This window comes from Vombatus ursinus, unplaced genomic scaffold (genome assembly GCF_900497805.2).
Source record: "Vombatus ursinus unplaced genomic scaffold, bare-nosed wombat genome assembly UNPS02015202.1, whole genome shotgun sequence".
Classification (NCBI taxonomy): Eukaryota; Metazoa; Chordata; class Mammalia; order Diprotodontia; family Vombatidae; genus Vombatus; species Vombatus ursinus.
This window is the reverse complement of record NW_020954980.1, coordinates 823,629-848,823: the sequence shown is the minus strand read 5'-3', so window position 1 is coordinate 848,823 and position 25,195 is coordinate 823,629. Positions and strand designations below refer to the sequence as shown.

The window sequence follows — 25,195 nt, the reverse complement described above, 5'->3', positions numbered from 1 at the left end:
AGAGATAATTGAGGGAAGGCACTAGTAATAATGAAGCCCAGGAAAGGCTTCCTGAAGGTGAGATCTTAGCTGAGACTTGGAAGGAAGTCAAGGACAGCCGTGCTAAGCATCAAAGATACAAACACAAAATATCTCTGCTCTCAAGATTCCATGAAGGTTTGAAAAGTACTGCAACACCATGCCTGCTGATCTCACAAGGCCCCTGTGAAGTGGAGGAGGACACCAGGCCTAACAGACGTCAAATGACCTGCCTGCAGCCACACCAGTGATTAAGCACTGAAGGTGGGATGATAACCAAAGTGCTTCCTGACTCCAGACCTGGCTTTTTGTGTAATAAAATACTGTCTTTCAAGTCTCAGGAAGTTTAATCCAAGTTCAGAGTTGAAAGGTCACCAACTGAAATAAATCTACCTGAACTCCTGTTCTGATGAAATTCTCACTTCCCTGTGTGACTTAACATTTACATTATCTGTTACATCACAAGATCATTAGCTATAATGATGCTATCTTTGGACTCCAACTCACTTACCCATGAGACTTACAAATGTCAATCATCTTTTCTTTGATTACAAAACTAGCTGGAAGCTTAATCAGAAGCAGAATCAAGTGTCTGTAACCCCAGGTGAGCAAATGTGAATGGGACCTGTTAAAAGCAAAGAAATACCAACGAATCTGTTAATATCAGGATTTCAAAAGCATAATTTAAAAAAAAAAAAAGGAAATTCTCAGAAGTACTCAAAATGCAAACTGCTATACACTTCCTGGTTGATGCTGAATTAAAAATGTTCCTAGACCAAGAGGTCTCCAGCACCTTTACTCTCCCCCTTTTGCCCCACCTAAGCTCACTGAGAGGCCACATCGAGGATCCAGAGATGAGAGCAGGCCATGGTACAAAATTTAGAATTTTTATCCACCCATAGTATGGCTTGAGTTAGGAAACACTAGACAATATGACCCCTAGGCTTTCTTCCAGCTGAAACTTTCTATATGGGATTAAAAGAAAGTATAAAAACCTAAGCTGAACATTAATCAGTGAAAGCATATTTGGTCCTAGGTAGGCCTCCCTGGGTGAAGAAGCAAGTGAAACCCAGGTACACCAAGTGCTCCAGTGAAGAGCTCCATGGAGTCCACTATCTGAGGGGAGGGAAACAGAAACTATCCCTCCCCTGGGACAAGATAAGAGGTGGACAAATGTCATGTTGTCAAAAGCTTCACCTTCACATGCACTGGGAAAATGACAGAAACTGTCTCTTACCTAGGATGTCCTTTATCATCCATAGTGCATGTCCTTTCTGGGGCATCATGGGTCACTGCCAAAAGCAGCCAATCCAATTTTAAAGATTCAGGCTGAAGAAGAGAGTCAAGGAAGCACAATCTAGAAGAAATTCACAGCAAATGTTACCATCTGACAGCTGTCAAAGTAATAACCTAATGTGAATACTTGGTGGAAACTCAAGTGTTGCTTAATCCAAAGTTTCTTAGGACTAAAATGCAAATCATGGCCACAACAGCTCATTCCTCTCCCTTCTTCAGGGCAAACTGAGATTCCTTGGCAAATGCCTTTCCCTCTATGGGCCTCAATGTCTTCATTCCTTTAAAAGAGAAAATTAACTAGATGATCTTTAGGATTCTTTTCCAGCTCTAAATCATGTGATCCTATATTAAGTCTAGTCTTAAAACCAAAAAAGCAAAAATTTACAATTCCTCAACTCTAACTCAGAGGAAAACCTTAACTCTAGGAGCATCTAAATCCCTCTATAGTCTCCTAGAAAGGCAGCTTAGCACACTGGGCTAAGTAAGGTTATAGAATACAGAAGATAAAGTCTCAGATTCCATAACTGTATCTCATTTCTATGTGATGCTTAGATTCCTCCTCAGATTATCCCACCTCAGATTAAACATCAACAAAATAGAAAGACTTATGCCAACTGAATAACAGATAATTGAATATCCATACTCAAAAACTCCCATAGATCTGCAACCTCATATACATGCTTCTCCCTCCAATGATACAGATCTCAACCAGTCATGGGGGCACTTCTATACCACCTTTGTCTATCCTCTCCCATAAATTTACAAAAGAAGTCCACTCAACACGCCAGAGGCCTTCCTCACTTTTGCCTGACAAGGTAAAGATACAAGTAGAATATGCTCGCTGTCCATCTGTCATCCTTTCCCTTACCATGTGACCCCCCATCCATCCTCCTTTGCTATCATATCTTTCTCTGATTGCTTTTTACTCCTGTTCTTTAAAGTTCCTCACTGGTTACATGCTGCAGCCTATTCAAACCCACCATGAGCCTTTCCAGTGACCACTGTATAATATTTCTTTTCATATTTCTACACCTCATTGCTATACAGCAACAATAGTAAAACACTAGCCTTTAAAAGATGGGCCCTTATTTTTAAGGGGAAGGCTGGGGTCATTAAAGGTGCATTTTAATTTCTCAAAAGCAATCCAAAATGTCCTCCTCCTCCTCCTGTTCAACTCTAGACCAAACTCAAGAACTCACTACTCATCCACATGTCTACCCCAGATACAAACATTGATGAATGAGTCCTAGAGGTTTCGCATCTAAAGAATGCCATACAGACATTCTTCATCCACTTAAGTCTTTTTCATTTATATGGTATGACCAAAATCTTTTGAGTGGTCACAAATATCCTTTAGAAAACTCTATAACTTTGCAAGGCTAGATACAACGAGCATAATGTTGTCTGTAAACAGGGCATTTGGAGGACCTCATTTCACAGGAAATCCCTGTATGCTAGATCCCTTCCACCACAGTGACACATACTTTTGGTGAGCATATACCTACCTCCCTGTGTTTATGCCTCACGTGATATCTATGATCAGAGGCTCACTGAACAGAATTATTTATATTGTTGTATATTTCAAGGAACACAGAGTGATTTTAATAGGGGGAGACATCTTATCAAAAGCGAACCTTTAAGGAAGAGCTTTACTCTACCGAATCAAATGCTGTTAAAAATAATAAGCACAATATACGAATACAATATAAATGGAAAGAACATCCACAAAACTGAATCTTGCAAAATTAGAAAGAACAAGTTTATCCCCAAAGAAGAGATATGAGAAGACACTTTTCTTGCTCATTTGTAGAGGGATGAGTCCACAGATATGAAATACTGCACATAAATTTGTGTTCGGTCAATGTGTTGGTCGGTTTTATTGAATTTTTTTCTCTTCTTACTTTTTTTTTTTTTGCTTTTTGGTGAGGCAATTGGGGTAAGTGACTTGCCCAGGGTCTCACAGCTAGTAAGTTCTTCTTACTCTTTCTGTCAAAAAAAAATTCTTTGTTGTTTGGAACAGCTCTCGGTGAGGAAAGGAGGGGATAGAGAAAGAAATTTAGGTGATATAAAAACAAAAGACATTAATAAAAATCAATTTTAAAAAATAGTAAGCAAAGTAGAATCATGTATTCTCTATACATGAATTCTCTAAATTCTGAAAAGAAACATAAATCAATCAGCTCAAGAGACAGAATTAACATCCACATCCTTTCCCCTTTTAGGATATCATTGGCTCTGCTCTACTGCCCATGCATGGAACCTGTAAATCTAATACTTATTAAATGCCTACTGTCCATGCATGGGGTCTAGAAATCCAACAAGCATTTATCAAGTGCCTATGATATGCAAGGTACTGTTGAGAAGAAAGGGACTAATCTCCATGGTGGATTGGCCTGGACCACTATGTGATAAGGGGCAAGGCTTTGTCTAGGGGAGATGGAGGCACCAGGTGTGTCAATGCGGAGCCACAGCCTAACCACTCTTCTTAGGAACATGGGAGAACTGGATTAGTCCCTTTGGCCAACAGACTCTGATCACCAAACAACAACAATCACCTAGAAAGCAGACAGGACAGGATAAGAGTGCAAGATTTATTGAAATAGCTCTACAGCCCTCAGTACTAGGTTACATTTGGGCTCCTAGCTGCCTAAGTGGGACTTAGAAGCTGTCAGTCTCTAAACCTCTCTATTTAGTTTGATGCAAAAGATAAGACTTTAAAAGACAGCTTGCACTTTTGCTACCACAAGTTTAAGTTGGGTCTACCACATCTCAGCTCACAGACCAAGATTAAATTCAGTCAAGTGCCCAAGTTTCTTCCTCAGTCCTGCTGTAGTCATAAAGGAATAATTTAAATAGCTTCTATATGAAAAGGAAAACCATTTGTCACTCACCTCTGATCTTCAGGTTTTGATTTCACAAGACTGTCCAAATAGACTAAAAAGTGGGCTGGATGATTCCGACAAAGCTGCATGACATCTGATGGCATAATGGATGGGAAGAACTTGACCAAGCACCTGAGGGCTTTTTCCCCAAACTTTTCATAAAGCCTACAAAGAATCACAGACTCTCTGAGATGTTAAGGACCCCACAGGTCATCTAAGTAATCCAAAGAGCATGAATTCCCTCTACCTCCTGGGTCAGTGGTGACTGAACCTTCACTTGAATACCTCCATTACTTCCCAAAACAGCCCATTTCATTTTCTGACAGGTCTATTCTAAGTTCTTCTTTATTACTGAGCTGGAATATATCTAACTTGTACTGGTCCTAGCTTTGTTCTCTAGGGACGAGAAGAACAAATTTCATGTTTGGTTGGTTTAATGTACAACACAAACAGAAAAGCCCATTCCTATTCTCATTCCAATACCCCAACTCCCCATGCCAACACTAGGTACAACACTTGTGTCCTCCATACATCAGCCCGTGGCCTTTTGAGTTCTTCATCCAACACAAGCCCCTGCCTTGAAACAAGCTAGCTCTTTGATTTACATCTAGACAAGAGCCAGATCCATTTTCTCTAAAGTACAAAAGCAAAGGGGCCACGATTTTAGCTTAGTGCCAGAGCTACTATACTACATAAAAGGTTTTTTGAGTGAAAGAATATTACCAACTAGTGATTTAAAAGTTTTCAACTATATAACCACATAGAAGTTCAGCACCTGAGGAGATCCTAGATAAATGCATGGACTGCAGCATCCCAGAAAGAACCATGAAAGACAACCTGCCTGATGACATGGGCCATAAACAGAGGGCTGTGTGAACGGGCCAAGTCATCTAAGAACTTTAACACTGTCAGCATATCTCCATCTTCCATCTCTAGAGGCACAGGACTGGAACATGCCATTTCTGAAAAACAAAACAGTCTTCTTGTCTTCCCTCATTTAGTAGTACACACTAGTGATGCATTCATACAACAAACACTAAGTTCCTGTTATACATATATCCTTGTGTTATGCACTGTGTGGAGGATCAAATATCACATGGTCCCTGCTCTCAAAGAATTTACAATCTAGTTGAGAAGAAAAGGCAGGCACATAGAAAATTTTTAAAATCCAAGAGATTGTGCAAGATAAAATTATAAGGGAATATGACATTTTTAAACAAATCTACCAAACTAAATTCCCAAAGGAGCACTACCCCCTACCAAGCAGCTCCCTCAGGAAGCCAGACTCTCATTCCAAGGAGGGCTAACAGTGCTGAAAGCATCTTGGGAATTGCCATTAGAGATCAGTGTTTGATTAATTTCGCTGTTGGCCATTCTTCCTCCTCTGAGAGATTTGATTTTGAAACAATTAAGTCACTTGGCAAGGAGAAGGGAATAGGAAGAAAGGAGGTGATCAAACTGGATGAAAAATAAAACAACTATATAGCCAGGAAAATAGCTTTTAAAAGTTCCAAAATGTTTTGAATAATGGCAGGATTGTCCTAAGTATAAAGTCCTAATGTGCATATAGAACAAAGATTACTCAGTACTGACAAAGATATTAATATATGGCAATATAATGCCTGGGCAAAATCAGAATTATATCTTATGTTATAGTTTATATTTGTGTAACACTTCATGTTTTATAAAGTGCCTACAATACATTCTCTTTGGTAGTCACAACAACTCTGTACAAACAGTATCACTATCCCCATTTTATAGAAAAGGTCACACAGTAAGTAAACTTCACCTACCATTCCTTAAAATACACCTCAGCTTCTTTTAAACAGAAATTGGAAAGCTTCTTTTAAAAAAAAAATAACACTCAATTAAAATGCACTATTGGTGGAGCTGTACTGTGGTCCAGCCATTCTGGAAAGCAATTTGGAACCATGCCCCAAAAGCATAGCTTTTCACCCAGCAATACCACTATTAGGTCCATACCCAAAGAGATTAAAGAGGAAAAAGACCCACATGCACAAAAATATTTATAGCAGCTGTTTGTGGTGACAAAAGAATTAGAAATTGAGGGGGTGTCCATCCCCCTCAGAATAACTAAATAACTAAATAGAATAACTAAAGAAGTTACAGTATAAAAACACCATGGAAAACTACTCTGCTATAAAAAAGGATGAAGGTGATAGTTTCATACAAACTGGGAAGATTTGTATGAACTCACGTTAAGGCTAAGCAGAACCAGGAAAACAATTTATACAACAACATCAATACTACAAAGACAATCAACTTTGAAAAACTTAAATAATCACAATGACCAATCATGATTCCAGAATACTCATAACGAAACAGGCTAGCTACCTCCTAAAAAACATAATGGATTTAGAGTACAGATTGACTTGTTTGGTTTTTTTTTTTTTGACATGGCCAATGCAGCAATTTGTTTTGCTTAACTATACATGTTTACAACAGTTTTACTGTTCCTCCTTTCTCAATGGTAGGGGAGAAGAGGGAAGAGGAGGAAAATGTTTAACTAAAAATAAGGTAAATAAAAATTTAAGAATTTTTTTTTAAAACTAAATTAAGCATAAAAGGAAGGTTGTAGGCTGGGTTAAGAAGTACTACAAACTTCTTTCTCAATTATTTTTCAAAATCCTATAATCTAAAATGTTATGTCTCCCTTTCCTTCAATCTTTCATTCTCCAAAGTGAAAAGAGAAAAAAACATTACCTTTCAGCCCTTCAACATAAGTATCCCAAACCCTGGGACTGTCAGAGTATCTAATCTTGACACATTGCTTTACTCTTTCCAAGTCCAACAGAAAAAAGTACTTCTTTATAAACTGACAAGCAGGAATCCCCGAAATGGTCTGCTGTAAATCTTGATCCATGTTTACACATGTGACATTAGAACTAAATACATTTAACTCCAGACACAGAGTTGTCAGTTCAGCCAGGTTCTTCTGAAGACTGTTTTCTATGGAACACGGTGCATGTATTCGAAAAAGGTCATCTGACGTTTCTCTCAAAGAGTTTACTGGTTCATTTGTTATTCTGCCTACAGAATTTTCACCCTCTGAACAACTATTTTGTTCTTGTCCAATATTTGCTTCTAAAATTTCTTTTTTAGATTCATCAAGCAAAGGCATATCCTGGTCTGTCTTTGCATGTGGGCTGACAGCCTCTGAAATGCTGGAAAGATCCTCCATTGCAAATGCTTTTTCTAAGTGTAAAAGCCACTCCTGTAGAACCAGTCTCAGAGACGTAGGCTGAAATAGAACCTGAGGATCTTGAAGCTTCAATCTGCATAAGAAGGAAGAATGCCCAAAAAAACCCAAAAGTGAACGTAAAAAAATTACAAAGACCAAGCAGTATTATGAATAGATATGAGAGGACACTCCCAACCAACCCCTCTGTGGAGGTGAAAGGTCCACATGTGTTACATATTACATTGCACATTTTCCGACTTTTTCAACTTATTGATTAATTGTGCTGATTTATTTCCCTCTTTTTTTTTTCTTTTTTTGAGATTCTAAAAAAATACTATTTGTTACATGGTATGGCTCTAGGAAAGTATACTGTGGGAAGGATAATTATGATGATACTAAAAAAAACTTATCAATAAGATTTATCAATAAAAATTTATTTTTAAAAAAATCATTTTCAAAAAATTTTCAGGAAGACTTCAAAAAAATTTAAAAGCAAATAATCAGTAACTACATAATTACCCCCCAATAAATAAGCATTACTATTAATTTTCAATTCTTGACTATTTTCCCAACAAGAAGATGCCCAATCATTCCCACAGAATATACATTTAAAAGCATGATAGGGGACTGTGTCGCTTCACTGCCCATTAGGTAATCCCATCCAAGATCCTCGGTGCAGCAGCTGCTGCTGGTCTCACAAAGTCTTTCCTAGTGGCTATAATTTTTTATTTACAACTCAGTTCAGTGAAGTTATTAAAATCCTTTCTTACACTGTCTCAGTAGTTGCTGCATTGAGTTCTTGTAACTTCTCTTCTTCTGAAGACTGACTTTTCACGTCTCTCCTAAAAAGAAATATAAAAAATAAGCATGATGACCACAGAAAAAGGGAGGTGCTGGTTTGGGGTACCTGATGACGGTGCCAAAGTACTGTCTATGGGAATAAAAAGCTTATATACCTCTCCCAATCCTTCACAGGTAATACCTGCACAGATTCGCTGAGCTCCATAGAGGGAAGCTACCAAGCTGCCCTCTCAGGATTTTTTATAAAGCTTCCCCCAATGCTTAGACCAGGACCCTATTCCAATCTCACAGTCAAGGAATAGTCAAACAGAACCAGAGCTCTGAGGACAGCATTCTCTCTACAACATCATGCTGCCCCTGAGCCATGTAAACGGTGCGTTAGGGACCAAATGTATGCTGTCAGATCAGGACTCTCTAGCAGCTCCCTCTGCTTGAGGAAAGAAAGTTCTCGACATGTTGCCTTGACCCTCCCCAAGCAGAATCCCTGGAAAGTCAGCTGGAGTGGACAGTCAACCCACTACAGATTCACAGCCCCTCTGGTCTTTTTCCTATCAAGCTGCCTGTGAATTACAACCAAGCACTGGGCCCCATTTGAATGGGTATTTTACTAATGGTTCTTTCAGAAGTCATCAATCAGAAGGTAAGGGGCCAACATAAAAATTAATATTCAAATACTTTTCACAGCAAGTGAAATGAGAACAAAGGAAGAGGGAACCAGAATATGCTCTACAGCCAATCGAGAGAGAAGAAGAAGCCTCCTACGGGCAGGTATTTCATGGTCCAAGAAGTATTTTCCAGGTATCTTTCTTTTACTCCCACTGGTTTGGCCCTCATTTGTATCTCCAGTGCTTAGGATAGTCACTGGCACATAATGAGTGTCTAATAAATGCTTGTTGACCTGATTTCCCCTTGTTTAACATAAGGTATATTAATTCATATTTATTTAGCACTTTCAGGTTAACAATGAACTTTCCTCACAACAATACAGCGAGGCAGAAGAATGTATTATTACCTTCACTTTAGAGATGAGGACGCTGAACACTGAAATCATTTAGTGCCTTGCCCAGAAGGACACAGCTAGAAGATCTGGATAAGAAGTATGTAGGAGAAGTCAATACACTGATTAAGGCTGGAGCTTTACTTTCTTTCGGGGTTAAGTCATTTGCCCAGTGTCACACAGGTAGTAAGTATCAAGTGTGTGGTCTGAGGCCACATCTGAACTCATGTCCTCCTGACTCCAGGCCCAGTGCTCTATCCACTGCACCACCTAGCTGCCCCTAGGGCTGGAGCTTTAAACAGTTTCTGAGAACAGAAAACAACTTCAGCCTTTCAGGAGCTCACAGTGCCCATCTCCCCGTATGGTGAGGAGAGGACACTAGGGGCCTACACAAGGGAAACACACATGCTTCTTGCTGCCAAGCTCATCTGTAACACAATCGTACCTCACCAGGAAGGATGCAAAACACTATCTGTTGAGAAACTAATAGAACAGTTGGATAGCACAGCTGCAAAGAGTACGTCTCGGTTCAGACTCAGCCTCTACTGCTTACTCTCTGTGAAGTTTCCTCATCTGCTAACTGAAGGGTTGGATTCCAACATGTCCAGGGTCTCTTCCACATCTAAATTTGTGATCACATGATCTGTATGACCTTGCCCATGTGATCCAACCTCCCTAGCCCTCACTAGGGCTTTTCAAGCCCTCTAAAACCTGGCCCTTTCCTACCTTTCCAGTCTTCTTACTCCTTACCAGCACTCTACCAGTGACACTGGCCTTCCAGCTGTCCTCACACTAGACACTCCATCTCTCACCTCTGGGCATTTTTCACTTCTTGTCCTCCATCCCTGGAATGCTCTTTCCTCTCATCTGTCTCCCAGCTTCCCAGGCTTCCTTCAAGTCCCAGCTAACATCCCATCTTCTGCAATAAGACTTTTCTGATGGCCCGTAATGCTAACACCTTCCCTCTGTTGATTATTTCCTGTATATAGCTTGTCTCAACATAGTTGTTTGCATGTTTTCTCCCCCTTTAGATTGTGCTTGGCTTAGCACAGTGCCTAACACATGGTAAGCACTTAGTAAAGACTTGTTCACTGACAGCTCCAAAATAAGGAAGCTGGACTAGATGGCATTCCAGCTCCCTAGCCATGTCAAGAATGTCTAATAAATTTCCTAGCTCATCAAATGGACCAATTAAAGGGTGGCTCAAAAAAGGTGGCTGGCCATGATGAAACACCTGATAGCATTTATGTACCACTAATTCTGGCAATACTGTAGACTAGCAAGTAAAATCCCACATGAACCTCACAGTACCATGAGGTAGGTTCTACAGAAAATACTTTATTGAGAAGGAAACTGAGGCTCAGAGAGATTAGACGACTTTCCCATGGTCACACAGTTATTAAGTATCAGAGACAGGCCTGGAACCCTCTTCTTTCTGAATCAAAGTTCAGCCCTCTTTCTGTCAATGAGGGTACACCCAACTCTGCTACTGTAAAGTCTTATTCCATTTTAGCAAGTCAATTTTGCATTCTTGCATACAGGTTAAATATAGTTAAGACTTACTCATTTTCATCTTCCTGGGGACAGGCCATTATGTTAGCATCCTCCTCGTGAGGCTGCTCACCTCCAGGTTCAGTTCTCATTTTCAAATCAGGATTTGAATGAAGCGTGCCAATCTTTTCAGTAGTTTTCCGCACAAAACTAGAAACACTGGAAGTCAAATGTCAAAGAGTTCACGTAAAAGAATTTCTATGATCAGAGAATAAATGATTCTAAAGTTGAGGCTTGTACCACAGCAGCTTCTATAACTGGGGTTGGACTTTGTTTATAAAGGAAAAAAAAATATGCTCAGTATAACTTCCCCATCAACCACATACTTCATCTCTGACCCAAGTAAGATTCATGTTCCAATGTTTTACTTCCTTTCTTAATAGACTGTAAGGTCCATGCGGGCTGAACCATGTTTCAATCATCTCTTCACCTCTCCCAGTGCCATGCACATAGCAGGTGTTTAATAGATGTTTGGTGAATTGAATTGAATTTATTAAAAGATGCAGAGAAAATATCGTTGTGGATGATGGTTAAAATAAATTATTTTATTCCATATGTGCTTCAATATTTGTTTCAATTAAAGTGGGCTATGTGGCCACCTGTCCCCTTCAAGACAGATCAGAATACAGAATTGCTTCAATAGACTTTCAATGGTTATTTAGGCAACCACTACTATAGCCATCACAATGATTAAAATTTATATCTAATTAGATCTAGACAGTCATTTAAGCAATGGAACAAAGGCTTCTATTAAGACAACTTGTGAATGCCCGTCCACAATTTGTTTTCCAAAGCCCAAATACTGACCTATAGTTCAGCAAGAAATAAGAATCAGGATTAATTTCTCAATTTTGAACTCAATTTAAGGCAAGATCAATCAAGAAAAGGCCAGAAATAGATTGAGAATTGTTCTTTCCTACTACTAAATCCAATGAAAGCTTATACTTGTTTGCAAGAAGAAGAAAGAGCCCTACATATGCATCCTATATCTGAGACAAACCATATATTCATCTGCTCACACGCTTCCTCAAGACTAAGTAAAGGCAGCATCTTCCTGGCTAGGAAAGCTAGAGCTTTGAACTTTCTCCATTTAATAAATTTTTTCTATACCTATTGAAATGTTAATGTGATGACTGAGGATAAATTTTTTTAAAAAGGATTGAAGAACAATATACCTTTCCTTGACAGCCTGAAGAGAGGCGAGAGGAGATGAAGAACGAAATGATAATGGAATGCCAAATGGAAGAAAAGCTTCATTCCGATCTGACTCATCTGTCACTGAAGCATGAGATACAGTGTCTGACAAACAGAATTGGGGGAGGAAGGAGCAGTGTGAAAAACAAAATTTGATCACACTAGGCCTTCCCATCTTTAAAAAAATAAAAAAAGTTTGAAATGAATGACCAGAGGAAGTAAAAACAAAAACCCAAATTATGAGAGGCCCAAATAGGAAGAGACAGAACACAGGTTTGTGGGATGGACCCATACCACCACCCACAAAAAGGTGAGGCAATGAGTACTGAGAGATGGCCCTTATTTTCCTAACAATTCAGGGTCTTCCTCTTCATCTTCCAGTTGCTCTCTGTGATGAAGTAATCAAGGGTAATTGTGTCATATCTCCCTACTCAACAGCAGAGTCATAAAGGGCAGAGACTGTGAGGGACCTAAATTTTTTATCTACCTAACACATGGTGCAGCCTTCTCCTCACACACAAAACGCTCTGGAAACCCAGATGAACTGTGCCCTCCATTACCAGTCCAAAAAGGACTAGAATCTCAATTAAACTCTCTCTCAACAGATCATTTGACTTTAAAATATTTGAGCACAACATAGTAAAGGAAACCCCCACAGTGATTATTTTTCAATCCTTAAAGAGTATTAGGGTTCCTCCAGGAGGAAAAAACCCCAAGGCCACTATCTTTGTACGCCTATATTTTCCCAGCATCTGGTTGGGTCAGAATTAAGGGGTTTGGCTTAGCAACAGCAAATTTTAGCCTAAAGGTAACAAAGAGAATCTACTTACAAATTAAACCCTCTCTTCCTAAAACGTTACTAAGGGCTTAGCTGATGTCTGTCAACCAAAGCAATAATGAACACACAGTGGAAGACTACAGAATGCAGAATGATGCACATACTATCAGACATGGGCACTGTGTAATTTGGTTTTGCTTAAATGTTTCTTTCCTGGACAAGGAAAGTCTTGGGGTAGATTGAAACAATATATCTAGAAATGACACTGTTAAAAAAAAAAAACAAAAGGCATCATCAATAAAACTTTAAAAAGAATCCAGTCAATAGAGTGAACAGAACACAAATAAAATTTTTAAAAAAGAAAAATGGAAAATTATGGGTACTGGGCTAGTATAGACAGACACCAGAATTCCTAAGCACTTCCACCAATAGGAAGCCCCATCGCTTTGGGAGCCATTACCCTGGTCTGGGCGGTCTTCTTCATGCTGTACTGTGAATTCCTTAAGTCTCTCATCTTCTGAAAGTGTTTGGCTATGAAGGGAAGAAGAGTCTTCATCTGACTGGCTGCCTCTTCGACTAATGACACGATAAATGCCAGAGTCTAAGATATTGAAACTTTCCTAAAAATAAAACAATCACATAAAACCAAATCACCCTGGCTTAATTACATGTTTTCGGGTTTTTTGTTTGAAAGGCTTAAAATGGAAGAAGACCTCTACTTTCAGCATTCGACATCAGTGACCTTTGGTTTATTTCCTCTGTGTCCAGTAAAAGCCACAGTTGAAGCAGCAAACTAATGAAGAAAGGTTAGGATTTCCATTTCATTTCCAGCTATTGGGAAAGTTACTTTGAACCTCTAATGGAATCACTTAACCCCACTCAACCTGGTTTTTCCATAAGTAAAATGGACAAATATTCCTTATTCCCAAAAAAGGCCTGGTGGTGATAGTGCACATGAAATTAGATAATATCTTTAAAGAATTTAGCTGCACTGAAAATAACTGGGATCAACTGAACCGATGGCTTAAGTTCTAAAGAACTTTAAGAACTTTAAGAACTAAATAGCCTGAAAGGAAACAAAAAAGCAGATGTATTTGAGAATGGAAACCAACTAACTCAGTACAGAAACACAAATGACAATCTCATTTCGCTGGCCTTCAGCCTAAAGAAGTGTCTGAAGAAAGCTATTATGTGGAAAGAAAGAAGGACGTCCCAGGAATGTGACTCTGACTGTGCTCAACCTAATGTGGACAAATCATACTCTATAATCGCTAAGTTTGTGAGAGTCAAGCACACCTACATGTGAGGAAATGGAGCTTCTCCTACTGCTGCAGGCAGAATCTAAAGGTTCCAATTTTGAAATAAATTCTTCCAGTTGAACAATTAGATCACTGTGGGTTGTGGTATCCAGTTGTGACTTCAAGTGCTCCAACTTGTCAAGAGGTAAAGTTTTTCTTGCCTAAGAAAATGGTAAGAAAACATCCATTAATGCCCTTGCTTAGCTGCTACAGCAGACTGGATGGGTACCCCTGTGTTTAGTCTAAGACGTGTATTCAAATAAATAACATGGCAGACAAGCCTAACATAAACATCTTCTAATAATGCCCAACAAGGAGACAAACGACTATGAACACACTTAAGATAACTTAGGAATCAATGATGTAATTAGTCATAATAGACATGAAAATTATCATCCCCACTTTTAAATCATTTCTAATAAAAGAAAGGAAGACCTAAAAGATAAGTTTGAATTGAACTTTGGCTAAATTTTGCTTTTAAACGAAACTTAAAGAGCTATCCCAGTCACCACCAGATATGGTCCTGTCATACAGATCATGACAACAGCCTACTAATTGGTCTCTCTGCCTAAAGTTTCTCCCCACATGACAGGCCATCCTCCACATTGCTGCCAAAGTGATTTTCCTTCAGCACAGAAACAATGATGTTACTCCTCAGCTCAATAAACTCCAGTGGCTCCCTGTTGCCTCTAAGATAAAGTATGTATTCCTCTCTTTAGCTTTTAAAGCCCTTCATAACCTGATCCCAACATCTCTCATATATCTCTCCACTCACTCAGCCTTACCCTAGTGAAAGTTCCCACACCTGGACTATTATAAGAGCTTTCTAATTCATCTCCCTTCCTCATGTCTCTCCTCACTCCAACCCATGCTACACAATGCTGCCAAATTGATTTTCCTACAGCACAGGGTTGAGATTGTCACATACCCCCACTCAATAATCTCCAGTGGCTCCCTATTACCTCCACGATCAAATGTAAAATGATTTGGCATTTAAAGCCATTCATAACCTGGCCCCCTCCCACCTCTCCTGTCTTCTTACCTTCTATTCCTGCTCCATGTATTTTATGATCCAGCACCCCACACCTTATTACTGTTGCTTGCACACACCAACCCATCTCCTGGCTCTCTCTCCTCACTGTCTCCTTCTGGCTTCCCCAGTTTCCTTCCAAGATCAGATCAGGGCCTTCCAGATCTGCTCTCCCCTATGTCCCTCCTTAGTGCCTTCCCTCTGAGATGATTCTCCCGCTGCTCTCTCTATACTTTATATGCACATAGCTGTTTCCATGTTGTCTCTCCCAGCAGGATGTGAGCTCCCTGAATGGAGGGACCTCACTTTTGCCTTTCTTTTTGATCTCTAGCACTTAGCTCAGTGCTTGGCACTACTAATTTGCTATTAGTAAATTTTTGTTAACTGACAATACTGTGCTTCAATCATTAGGAAACAGGCACGTGTAGAAAAGGCTAAGTATAAATATTTAATGGACAACCTATAAGGGTAGAATAATGACAACAACTTATTGGTTCTCTAACTCACTCGGCCAAGGACAATGGAGTTTTGGAACAGAAGGCAAGTATGGGTAGCCAAAGCCCACAAGCTTTTCCTAAGCAGGCGATCCACACAGCGCTCCACGGACAATAGGGACAAATGGGAGACTTTTCCATTTGTGTGGAGACAGAACAGTTCATTCCTGCAAACAGCCACATCCTGAATATCTTTGAGGAAAAAAAAAAAGACTTCATCATTCATGTTATCTTGTCACTCCAGGCAAAGTTTAAACAATGTATTTCAGGATAAACTAAAGGGACCAAGGCTTCTTTGTCAAATGCACTGAGAAATCCGCCCCCAATAAAATATGATGCAGGAAGAAGGTCAAAGGATGGTTTAACTGACCTGATATAAAAAGAAGCAGTATTATTTGGGGGAGAGGGGGAACACTAATTCTAGAGCCAGAGGAGCCAAGTTCAAATCTCGCCTCTGACACTTACTATCTGTCCGATATTGGGAAAATCACATAACCTCCCCTAGGCCTCAATTTTCTCACCTATAAAATAAAGAAGCTAGACTAGAAGCCTAGAAGCTAGGTGTCTGAACTTGAGTTCAAATCCTGCTTTAGACTAACTTGGCTGTATAACCCTGGACAAGTTACTTATCCTCTGTCTGCCTCAGTTTCCTCAACTGTAAAATGAGGATAAATAATAGCCCCTTGGGTAGCTCCAAAGGTTGTTGTGAAGATCAAATGAGACAATATTTGTAAAGCACTTAACAGTGCCTGGCAAATAGTAAGTGCTTAATAAATGCTTGCTCCAAGTCATTCCCCTATTGATAATGGTCAAACGATACGAACAGGCAGTTTTCTGAGGAAGAAATTAAAGATATCTACAGTCATATGAGAAGATGGTCTAAATCACTACTGATTAGAGAAATGCAAATCAAAACAACTCTAAGGTACCACATCATACCTATCAGATTGGCTAACATGACAAAACAAGAAAATGATAAATGCTGGAGAAGAAGTGGGAAAATTGGAACACTAATGCACTGTTGGTGGAGTTGTGAAAACTGATCCAACTATTTTGGAGAGCAATTTGGAACTATGGCCAAAGGGCTATAAAATTGTACATGCCCTTTGACTGAGCAATAGCACTTCTAGGGCTGTATCCCAAAAGAGATCATAAAAACAGGAAAAGGACTCACGTGTACAAAAATATTTACAGTAGCTCTTTTTGTGGTGGCCAAGCATTGGAAATTGAGGGGCTGCCCATCAATTGGGGAATGGCTGAACAAGCTGTGGTACATAAATGTAACGGAATATTACTGTGCTATAAGAATGATGAGCAGGCAGACTTCAGAAAAACCTGGAAAGACTTATATGAACTGATGCTGAGTGAAGTGAGCAGAACCAGGAGAATATTGTACACAGTAACAGTGATATCGTGTGATGATCAACTGTGAATGACTTAGCTATTCTCAGCAATGCAAGGATCTGAAACAGCTCCAAAAGACTCACGATGGAAAAAGCTATCCACATCCAGAGAAAGAACTATGGAATCTGAATACAGATGAAAACATATTATTTGCTCTCCTTTTCCTTTGTTGCTTTGTTTTGATTCTTCTTTCTCGTGGTTCCTCCCATTGGTTCTAATTCTTCCTTACATCATGACTAATGTAAAAACATGCTTAATGTGAATGTATAAGTAGAGCCTATATCAGATTGCATGCCCTCTTGGGAAGCGGGGAGGAGAGAGAGGGGGAGAAAATTTGAAACTCAAAATCTTATGGAAGTGAATGTTGAAAGCTAAAAATTAATAAATAAATTGTTCAATAAAAAATAAATAAATGCTTGTTCCCTTCTCTCATTCCTTCCTTACGACTTAAGATCTATGACCTTATGGTCTTTATTGTGATAGTTATTATGCAATCAGACAAAAGATTAAAACAGAATTATAAGTAAATATCATCATTTGTGTGCTTCCTTACTTCAGTGTCAAGTAAACTACATGGGATTGTAAATGAAAAGTAATGAGAAACCTTTTATCTCTGTAGAATTCATTCATTTAGAAGGAGGTAGTTTATGTCAGAATCCAGATTGTAAAAGTTTTGGGGAAGGTGATGTTTAACTACTTCATGCAAATGAATTACAGCAAATTCCTACAACTAAATGCCTCACAGAAGAGGTGAGTTTGGAGGGGCTTGAAAACTGCCTGACAGAGGGAACTTTGAGGGGAGCATTATTCCTGGGATTACTGTTGACTTTCTCTTGTTTCTTTTCCATAAGGCAGGAAGGAAATAAGGGAATTAGGAAGTAACACAAACAAGGACCCTCTTAACGATCAGGAATGCTAACCCTACTCATTCACTAATAGCAAAAGCAAACTCAACAAGCTGGCCATGACATCTGAAAGGGAGCCACTGCCTGACCCCCAAGCTTCCCTGAAGCCCCAAACTGGAACTCAGAAGGGTTTTTAACTAAAGGTATAAAGAATGAGGAAGAGTCAAAGTGAGTTAATTATATTCAGAACTAACAGGAAAACAATTTAAGATTGAAGGTTGATTGAGGACAGTTAAGGATTACTAAGAAATGTGTCAAGAAACAATCTATTAAGCATCAGCCTTATGTCAAAAAAGGACATTGCAGAAATTCCTTTCTACAGGCAATATGCAGGAAATGACTATATGAATGAATGAATATAATAAATGAATAACTATATGGAACTTCAAAGAACAAATGTTATTACTCGTTCCACTTCTGAAGGGCTAAGGGCCAGGGTAAGAGCAGGTCATCCTTATTGGAGCCCTGTTGAGCAGCAAGGTCTCTGAAAAAGAGGCAGGAGGGAGGCATCAGGTGCCAGGACAGTCAAACACCCCCACAACTCTGAATACCATCTCCCCTCAGACCCGGATGGAGATAGCCCAGGGCTTTGAGCCTAAAGCCTTGGATCCATGCTTCCAGACCAGTGTCCTTAGCTTTATGCTGGGCAGCAATCCCTATTGGAGATGCAGCCAGGGGCAACTAGATGGCGCAGTGGATAGAGCACCGGCCCTGGATTCAGGAGGACCTGAGTTCAAATCTGGTCTCAGACACATAACACTTACTAGCTGCGTGACCCTGAGCAAGTCACTTAACCCCACTGCCTAGCCAAAAAAAAAAAAAAAAGAGAGATGCAGCCTAGCAGCGGCTCCCAGAGAGGCTACAACCACAGCTATTCAAGGCCCAGAAAAGAAAGTTCTTGTCACCAAAGTCCCTGGCACTGAAAATTGGTATAGCATCAAAAACTGATGTGATTTTATCAGTGGAAATGACACAAAAGAAGAGGCATGAGCATCTGTTCTATGACTGCCCCCTAAAAACCAGGGGACCTTTCTATCCATCTTGCAGCTGAAACCTTTCATCTAGCTGTGCTGTCTCCCACATTAGAATGTGAGCTCCTACAGGGAAGGGACAGTGGTGTTCTATTTGTACCGATAAAACTTAGCAAAGTGATTTGCACATAACATGTGTTTAATAAGTGATTTTTCATTCATTCAAGAAAAATCTATCTATAGTAATAAACCTTTCACACGAATAAAAGATTACTAAACCCCTGAAGAGAGGGCAGGAAACAAATCTTATTTCTTTTTGGATTTCTCCCACTGACAAACACAGGCTTCTATATGAAGATGATTTAAAAAATGTGTATTGAATGAACAATTTTAAAAGTACATAATGGCACAAAAGCAATGGTTACCTTTGACTTCACTCCAAAGAAGAACTTGAACATTCTGCGGAATAAAAATATAAATGCCTCTTTCATTCCAAGTCAAGACATACTGCTCACTGTAAGAAAAAACAGGCATCAAAAGAGCTAAAGGCTTTGTGCATGTGTACGTCCTGTTTCTAGGGCATTAGGATATACAGGTCTACCCTAAAATTCCCAAGAATTCTGCCACTCATATGAGAAAGGAAGGCAAATCTGTGAGTGCAGCAGACAATTGGTGATCTAGCTAAAAAAAATCATAATACCTACCACACCTACTAAAACTAGTGATTCATTGAAACTTAGCCAAACGCAATGGAAATTCTAAATTATAAAGAAAAATATGAAATCTTTGTGAAAAGAAAAAACTGTCTTTTAGAAAAGCCTCAAGGAATAAAAGTCAAAATAGACAATTCCAATTCCATACAATTAAAAGGTTTCTGCATGAACAAAATCAATGCACCTAGACTAAAAAGAAGTTTTCAATAGGGGAAAATATATCTATGCATTCAAATATCTCTGTTGTAAGTCTGCTCTCTAGGATATACAAGAAAGGCCAAGAACCATTCTCTAATAAATGCATTGCCAAAGGATATTCAGTTTTCAAAAGAAGAAATGTAACCACCTTACGAAAAAATGTTCCAAAGCACCAATAAATGCAAATTAAATAACTGAGGATTTTCACCTCATATCCATCTAACTGACAAAAATGAGAGAGAATGATAATAGGATATGATGGACAAGCCATGGGCATAGCAACAACTAATATACTGTTGGCACAGCTAGAAAATGGTCCAACCACTCTGGAAAATAATTTGAAATTATGTGAAAAAAGTTACTAACCTGTTAACATCCTTTAAGCCAGTAACTCCCTCTCCTGGGCATTTACTTCAAGGAGATCAAAGACACAAAAAAATGGTCTTATAGACACCAAAATATTTACAGAAGTACTTTTTGTGGTAAAGGAAAAAAAACAACTGCAAATAAAGTGGGTGCCCGTCAACTGGGAAATAATTAAACAAATGATAGTATATAAATAGAATGGATGTCAAAGCATAATAAGAAATCATGAATATGAAAAAGTCAGAGAAACATGAGATGACTTGTATGAAGTACGCAAAATGAAGAAAGCAGAGGCAGCTAGGTGGTGCAGTAGATAGAGCTCCAGCCTTGGAGTCAGGAGAACTTGAGTTCAAATCTGGCCTCAGACACTTGACACTTACTAGCTGTGTGACTCTGGGAAAGTCACTTAAGCCCGATTGCCTCACCAAAAAAGAAAATGAAGAAAACAGAACCAAAAGAACAAAATTCAGCACCTTGAACAATGCCTGGCACAGAGTAAGCCAATAAGTGTTTGATGATTATTAACAATGATTACAAACATATGAAAACAGCACTAAATGGAAGTATTCTCTATTTACTTTAAAGATGCCATCATGCTTCTAATCATCCCAATGTAAAACTTTAAGTCAACCTTGACTCGTAATAATAATAACTAGTATTAATATAGAGCTTTAAGGTTTGCAAAGCACTTTACAAATATTATCTCATTTGATCCTCACAACCTTGGGAGGTAGGTGCTGTTAATATTCCCATTTTACAGTTGAGGAAACTGAGGCAGAAATAAGTGACTTGCCCAATGTCACACAGCTAGCAAGTGTCTGAGGTAAAATTTAACTGAGGTCTTCTTGACTCCAGATCTGGCGCTCTAATCACTGCACATGCCAGATGATTTTTCTCTTGACCTCTCCAGTTGCCACTTTCTACCTACCCAACACATCTTGCATACATATTCTTCTCTCAAATCACACAGCTACCACCCTAGTTCAGGCCCCATATCGTCCCCACCTGGACTATTCTGACAGTTTATTTGGGCTCCCAACTTTCAGATTCAGACACACCCTTCACACAGCTGCTAAAATAATCTGCAAGTTCAGGTCTGACCATGTTACTCTCCTGCTCAATAAAGTGCCCTGTGGCTCCCTCCAGCTTCTAGAATAAAATACCAGCTCCCAGGCTGGTCATTTAAAGCCCTTCACTGTACAGCTCTAGCCTTTCTCTCAGGCTTACTCCCGGCATTCACTTCCACCATGCACTCTTTTCTGGCCAAACTGGTATATGTGCCGCTTCTCAGGATTCTAACCACCACTTCTGTGCCAGCTGATCCTCGTCCCTGAAATGCACTCCTTCCCCTTCTGCTTCCCAGACCCCTGCGTTTCCTTCAAGATTCACTAATGGTACTAATGGTACCCACCTCCTAGAAGAAACCTCTCCTACTCCCGAATTTTATTATTATGCTGTTTATATGCTGAATCTCCCCCATCCTGTAGAAGATAAGCCATAAACTCCTTAGAATAGGGGCTGGTTTTTTGGTTTTTTTTTCATTTTCCTTTTGTATTCCTAAGGCCCAGGACAGTGCCTTTCACATAATGTACTTAAAAATGCTTGTTGGATTTGTCAACCTGAAAAAAAACCTCAGGCTTGCAATTTGAGACAACACACCGCCTTATGCAGAGGGGGATGCTTGGAGACAAAGGGGAGAAAGGATTCTTATGGGGCATGGTTATGGGAAACAGCTAGAGGGCATATAGTCTTGATACACAGAACAGCCCAACCACAGGAAGGAAGTACTGAAGGTGCTGAAGGATTGCAACAACAAGGTCACAAAAATGTCCTTGGAACTATCTATGTCCAGAAACAGGGGCAGTTAGAAACTGCTGGGGTATTTAGGGATCTTCTTAGGGTCAGTAAGAAAATGCTAGTCAGAGCAGGATAGGGGCACAGGATTTCTCGGGGGTTGACAGGTTGGATAGATCAGAAAGCAGGACAAAAAGGACAATATACACAAAGACAACAATGTTGATAAAGTTAATATGAAGAGGCAACAAAACTGTTCAAATACAATGATCATTGTTAGTACCACATCATCACACTAAAAGGCATATCCTCTCTTCCTTTCAAAAACTGATAAACTGTTTTGGGTAGAATGTATTTTGTAAGGGGGTTTATTTAATTGGTTGTTGGTGTCTTGTGTCCAAACAAGATGCACTAATTATTGTCTTTTCTTTTTCTTTCTTTTTTTCCAGGTAATGGGGTGAAGTGACTTGCCCATGGTCACACAGCTAGTAAGTGTCAGGTGTCTGAGGCCACATTTGAACTGAGGTCTTCCTGCATCCAGGGCTGGTGCCCTATCCACTGCGCTATCTAGCTACCCCATACTAATTATTTTCAAAACAACATGTGTTTACTTCTCAAGGAATACCAGGCTAAAACAATAATAATGCAAACACCACTACAACCTAGCTGGGGGTGTCAGGCAGAAAAAGTAGAGTACTTCTAAAGATATAAATATTAAGCTTCTAAAGAATAAGCCCAAAATATGTCTTTCTATGAGAGAGCCTTTTAATTAAAAGATCAAAAAATGCATATCTGGATTAATTTTTTTTGGGGGGGGGGTCTAGGCAATGGAGTTAAGTGACTTGCCCAGGGCCACACAGCTAGTAAGTGTTATGTGTCTGAGGCCAGATCTGAACTCAGGTCCTCATGAATCCAGGGCCAGTGCTCTATCCACTGCACCACCTAGCTGCCCCTCCTGGAGTTATTTTGAAAGCTAAAACAGGAATTGCAAAAGTGGAACACAGTTCTGGAGCCTCTTGGTTCCACTGACATATCTAAGGGATAAATAAATTCTTTTCTGCCACTGGCTACTCTAAGAAAAACTGAGGCATTAAAAACAACTTTAAAAGACAATCAATGAAATGTGAACAAAGGTTTATGCATTTTTTTAAAAGAGAAAAGTAATAATAGAGGCTTACCTTAGATATAAGAGTTTGGGAAAGGTCAAAGACTGAGAAGAACCAACTGTACTATTAAATTCTGGCTCTGATCTAGGAAATAAATAATATCCTTTTTAATGACTTAGAACATCCATTTTATTTTTGCTTCACTGTTTAAAGAAAATTTCTGGGTAAAAAAAACAAAACAAAACTTAAAACTATAGCAGATAAGACAATATGTTCTTATTCAATGCACTCTGATAAGAGTCTCACTAAAGTCTTTTATGATTACTATCACACAGCCTTTCAACAAATTCCATCATAGGTACACAAGTCTTTCATCCAGTGAGGGCACTCAATAAATGATCCTTGAATTGACTAATTGGAAAACATACTTTGCATTCAAGAAATATCAAGCCAAGCCCTTCCCATGAAGGGCCTAAAATGACCACAGACCAGCCCTACAATTCCCTACCTTAGATTAATCACAGGAAGAGGTGATGAGGAGAGAAGTTTCTTGAACTGGTGTGTACTCAGAACTTCTCCTTCAAAGCTCACCTCCCACATTCTACAGCCAGGGCGGGCACAATATATTAGGGGCTGCTGAGTCCCAGAGCTTCTTCCAGGGAAAAAACAAGCTCCATATTCTCCATCTCTTTCCTTAGTACCAATTTTCCAAAACTTTTCCCTAATAACAAAAAGAAAGGGGGGGGAGAGTCATATATGTTTATAACAAGATTAAAAGCAACAATATAGCAATTCAATACAAAGCCTAACAGCCCCAGCCCACAGTGGTATCTGCCTTGTTTTTTGTTCCTCTAGCATTCAAATATACTGGCACCATACAACTGTACTTACACCAAAAGCCTGATAAAGTTTAGCATTTCTAACATTCTTTTATGTTTTTAGGTTATTTTCAGGTTGTCTTATAAACGTTTACTAGTTGCTTCATAAAGGCAAAACAGTTCAGAGACACAAGCACTAGAAAGGGCTAGTAATGACCAGTTGACACTAAATTTCTGTGACATTTCCAGTCTTCATCAATAAAATATAATACTGTATGTTTTATATATACATTATATGGGAGAGATAGCTATACAGAGAGATATAGATAGAGATATATAAATTCTCTAATTAGCTCCTTGAATGAGGGGAATGTCACCTACCTATTTCATGTCACCAATAGAGTCTAATGCAATAGCTTCATAAATGTTTTCCAAATGACCAATTAACTGATTTTTATTTGGTTGCTTAGGCTTCCTGTATTAAATGCCTGCTGTGGGTTGAGCTTTTGGGGGAAATGTGGCCTAGCTAAAGAAGTTTAGTCTCCTCTTTCTTTCACCCAAGGCCCTCTTCTTTCCTACTTATTAGCATTTCAAACAGAGGGTAGACATTGGTAGGAACAGGAAAACTCAAATCATTTCACTGGGTTGCCAGTTCTTTCTAAGGTGCTTTCCTCTTTCTACCACTCCAATGTTGTTCCTCATATACAACATTCCACCTCCTGCCCCTGCACCTCTCAGCACCACTGGTAGGCTCTCTCTTTCCACCTCTGCCTGTTGAAACCCCAGTTCCCTTCAAGACTAAGCTTAAGTGGAAACTCCTATGAGACCTTTCCTGATCTCTCTCAATGGTCCCTTAAAAATGTTTTTTTTTACATTTTTACATATTTTACATATATTTATGAGTTATTTTTAAGCACCTTGAGAACAGCAGTTATTTCTTTTTTATCTCTACATCCCCAGTGCTTAATAGGTGCTTAATAAATGCTTAATGAATTGAATTATTCAGAATTGATAGTAAATAAAAGCCTGTTGGGGGTAAATGGTGGGGAGTAGATTAAAACTTATTGCTAATTAAAAATTAGCATAATTATTTTAAATATTATGTTGTCAATGTTTTCCATAATCTTCCAGATGTGTACTATTCTCCCAGGGAAATACAGCACATACACAGAAAAGCATACAGAGAAAATTTCACTGTAGCTGAGCCAACTTTGACTTATCTCCTTCCTTTCTGCTCCTCTTATAAACCAGTTAGTTATCAAATTCTATTAAGCCTACATCTATGGCATCTCTCTCATCCATCCCCTTCTCTCAACCCAGTCAAGACAGAGTGAAACAAATTTCCAGCCCAAGACAACCTGGATGGTTGACTGGAAAGG

At 39.2% G+C, this 25,195-nt stretch overlaps 1 protein-coding gene across 3 annotated transcripts in view; it reads right to left on the bottom strand.

The window, feature by feature from the left end:
* Positions 1–25,195, bottom strand: part of HPS5 (HPS5 biogenesis of lysosomal organelles complex 2 subunit 2) — a 44,171-nt gene that overhangs the window by 3,206 nt on the left and 15,770 nt on the right. For 2 of the 3 annotated variants that reach the window (XM_027846791.1, XM_027846793.1), the window contains exons 7-20: positions 23,507–23,719; positions 23,071–23,142; positions 19,247–19,335; positions 15,555–15,733; positions 14,020–14,178; positions 13,180–13,339; positions 11,923–12,046; positions 10,760–10,906; positions 8,169–8,240; positions 6,921–7,492; positions 5,038–5,158; positions 4,206–4,361; positions 1,256–1,375; positions 530–643 (exon numbers count right to left, since the gene is read on the bottom strand). In XM_027846791.1, coding sequence (XP_027702592.1) covers positions 530–643; positions 1,256–1,375; positions 4,206–4,361; positions 5,038–5,158; positions 6,921–7,492; positions 8,169–8,240; positions 10,760–10,906; positions 11,923–12,046; positions 13,180–13,339; positions 14,020–14,178; positions 15,555–15,733; positions 19,247–19,335; positions 23,071–23,142; positions 23,507–23,719 — 2,298 coding nt within the window. The remainder of the gene's footprint in view (positions 1–529; positions 644–1,255; positions 1,376–4,205; positions 4,362–5,037; positions 5,159–6,920; positions 7,493–8,168; positions 8,241–10,759; positions 10,907–11,922; positions 12,047–13,179; positions 13,340–14,019; positions 14,179–15,554; positions 15,734–19,246; positions 19,336–23,070; positions 23,143–23,506; positions 23,720–25,195) is intronic. The other variant, XM_027846794.1, reaches the window with a different exon arrangement.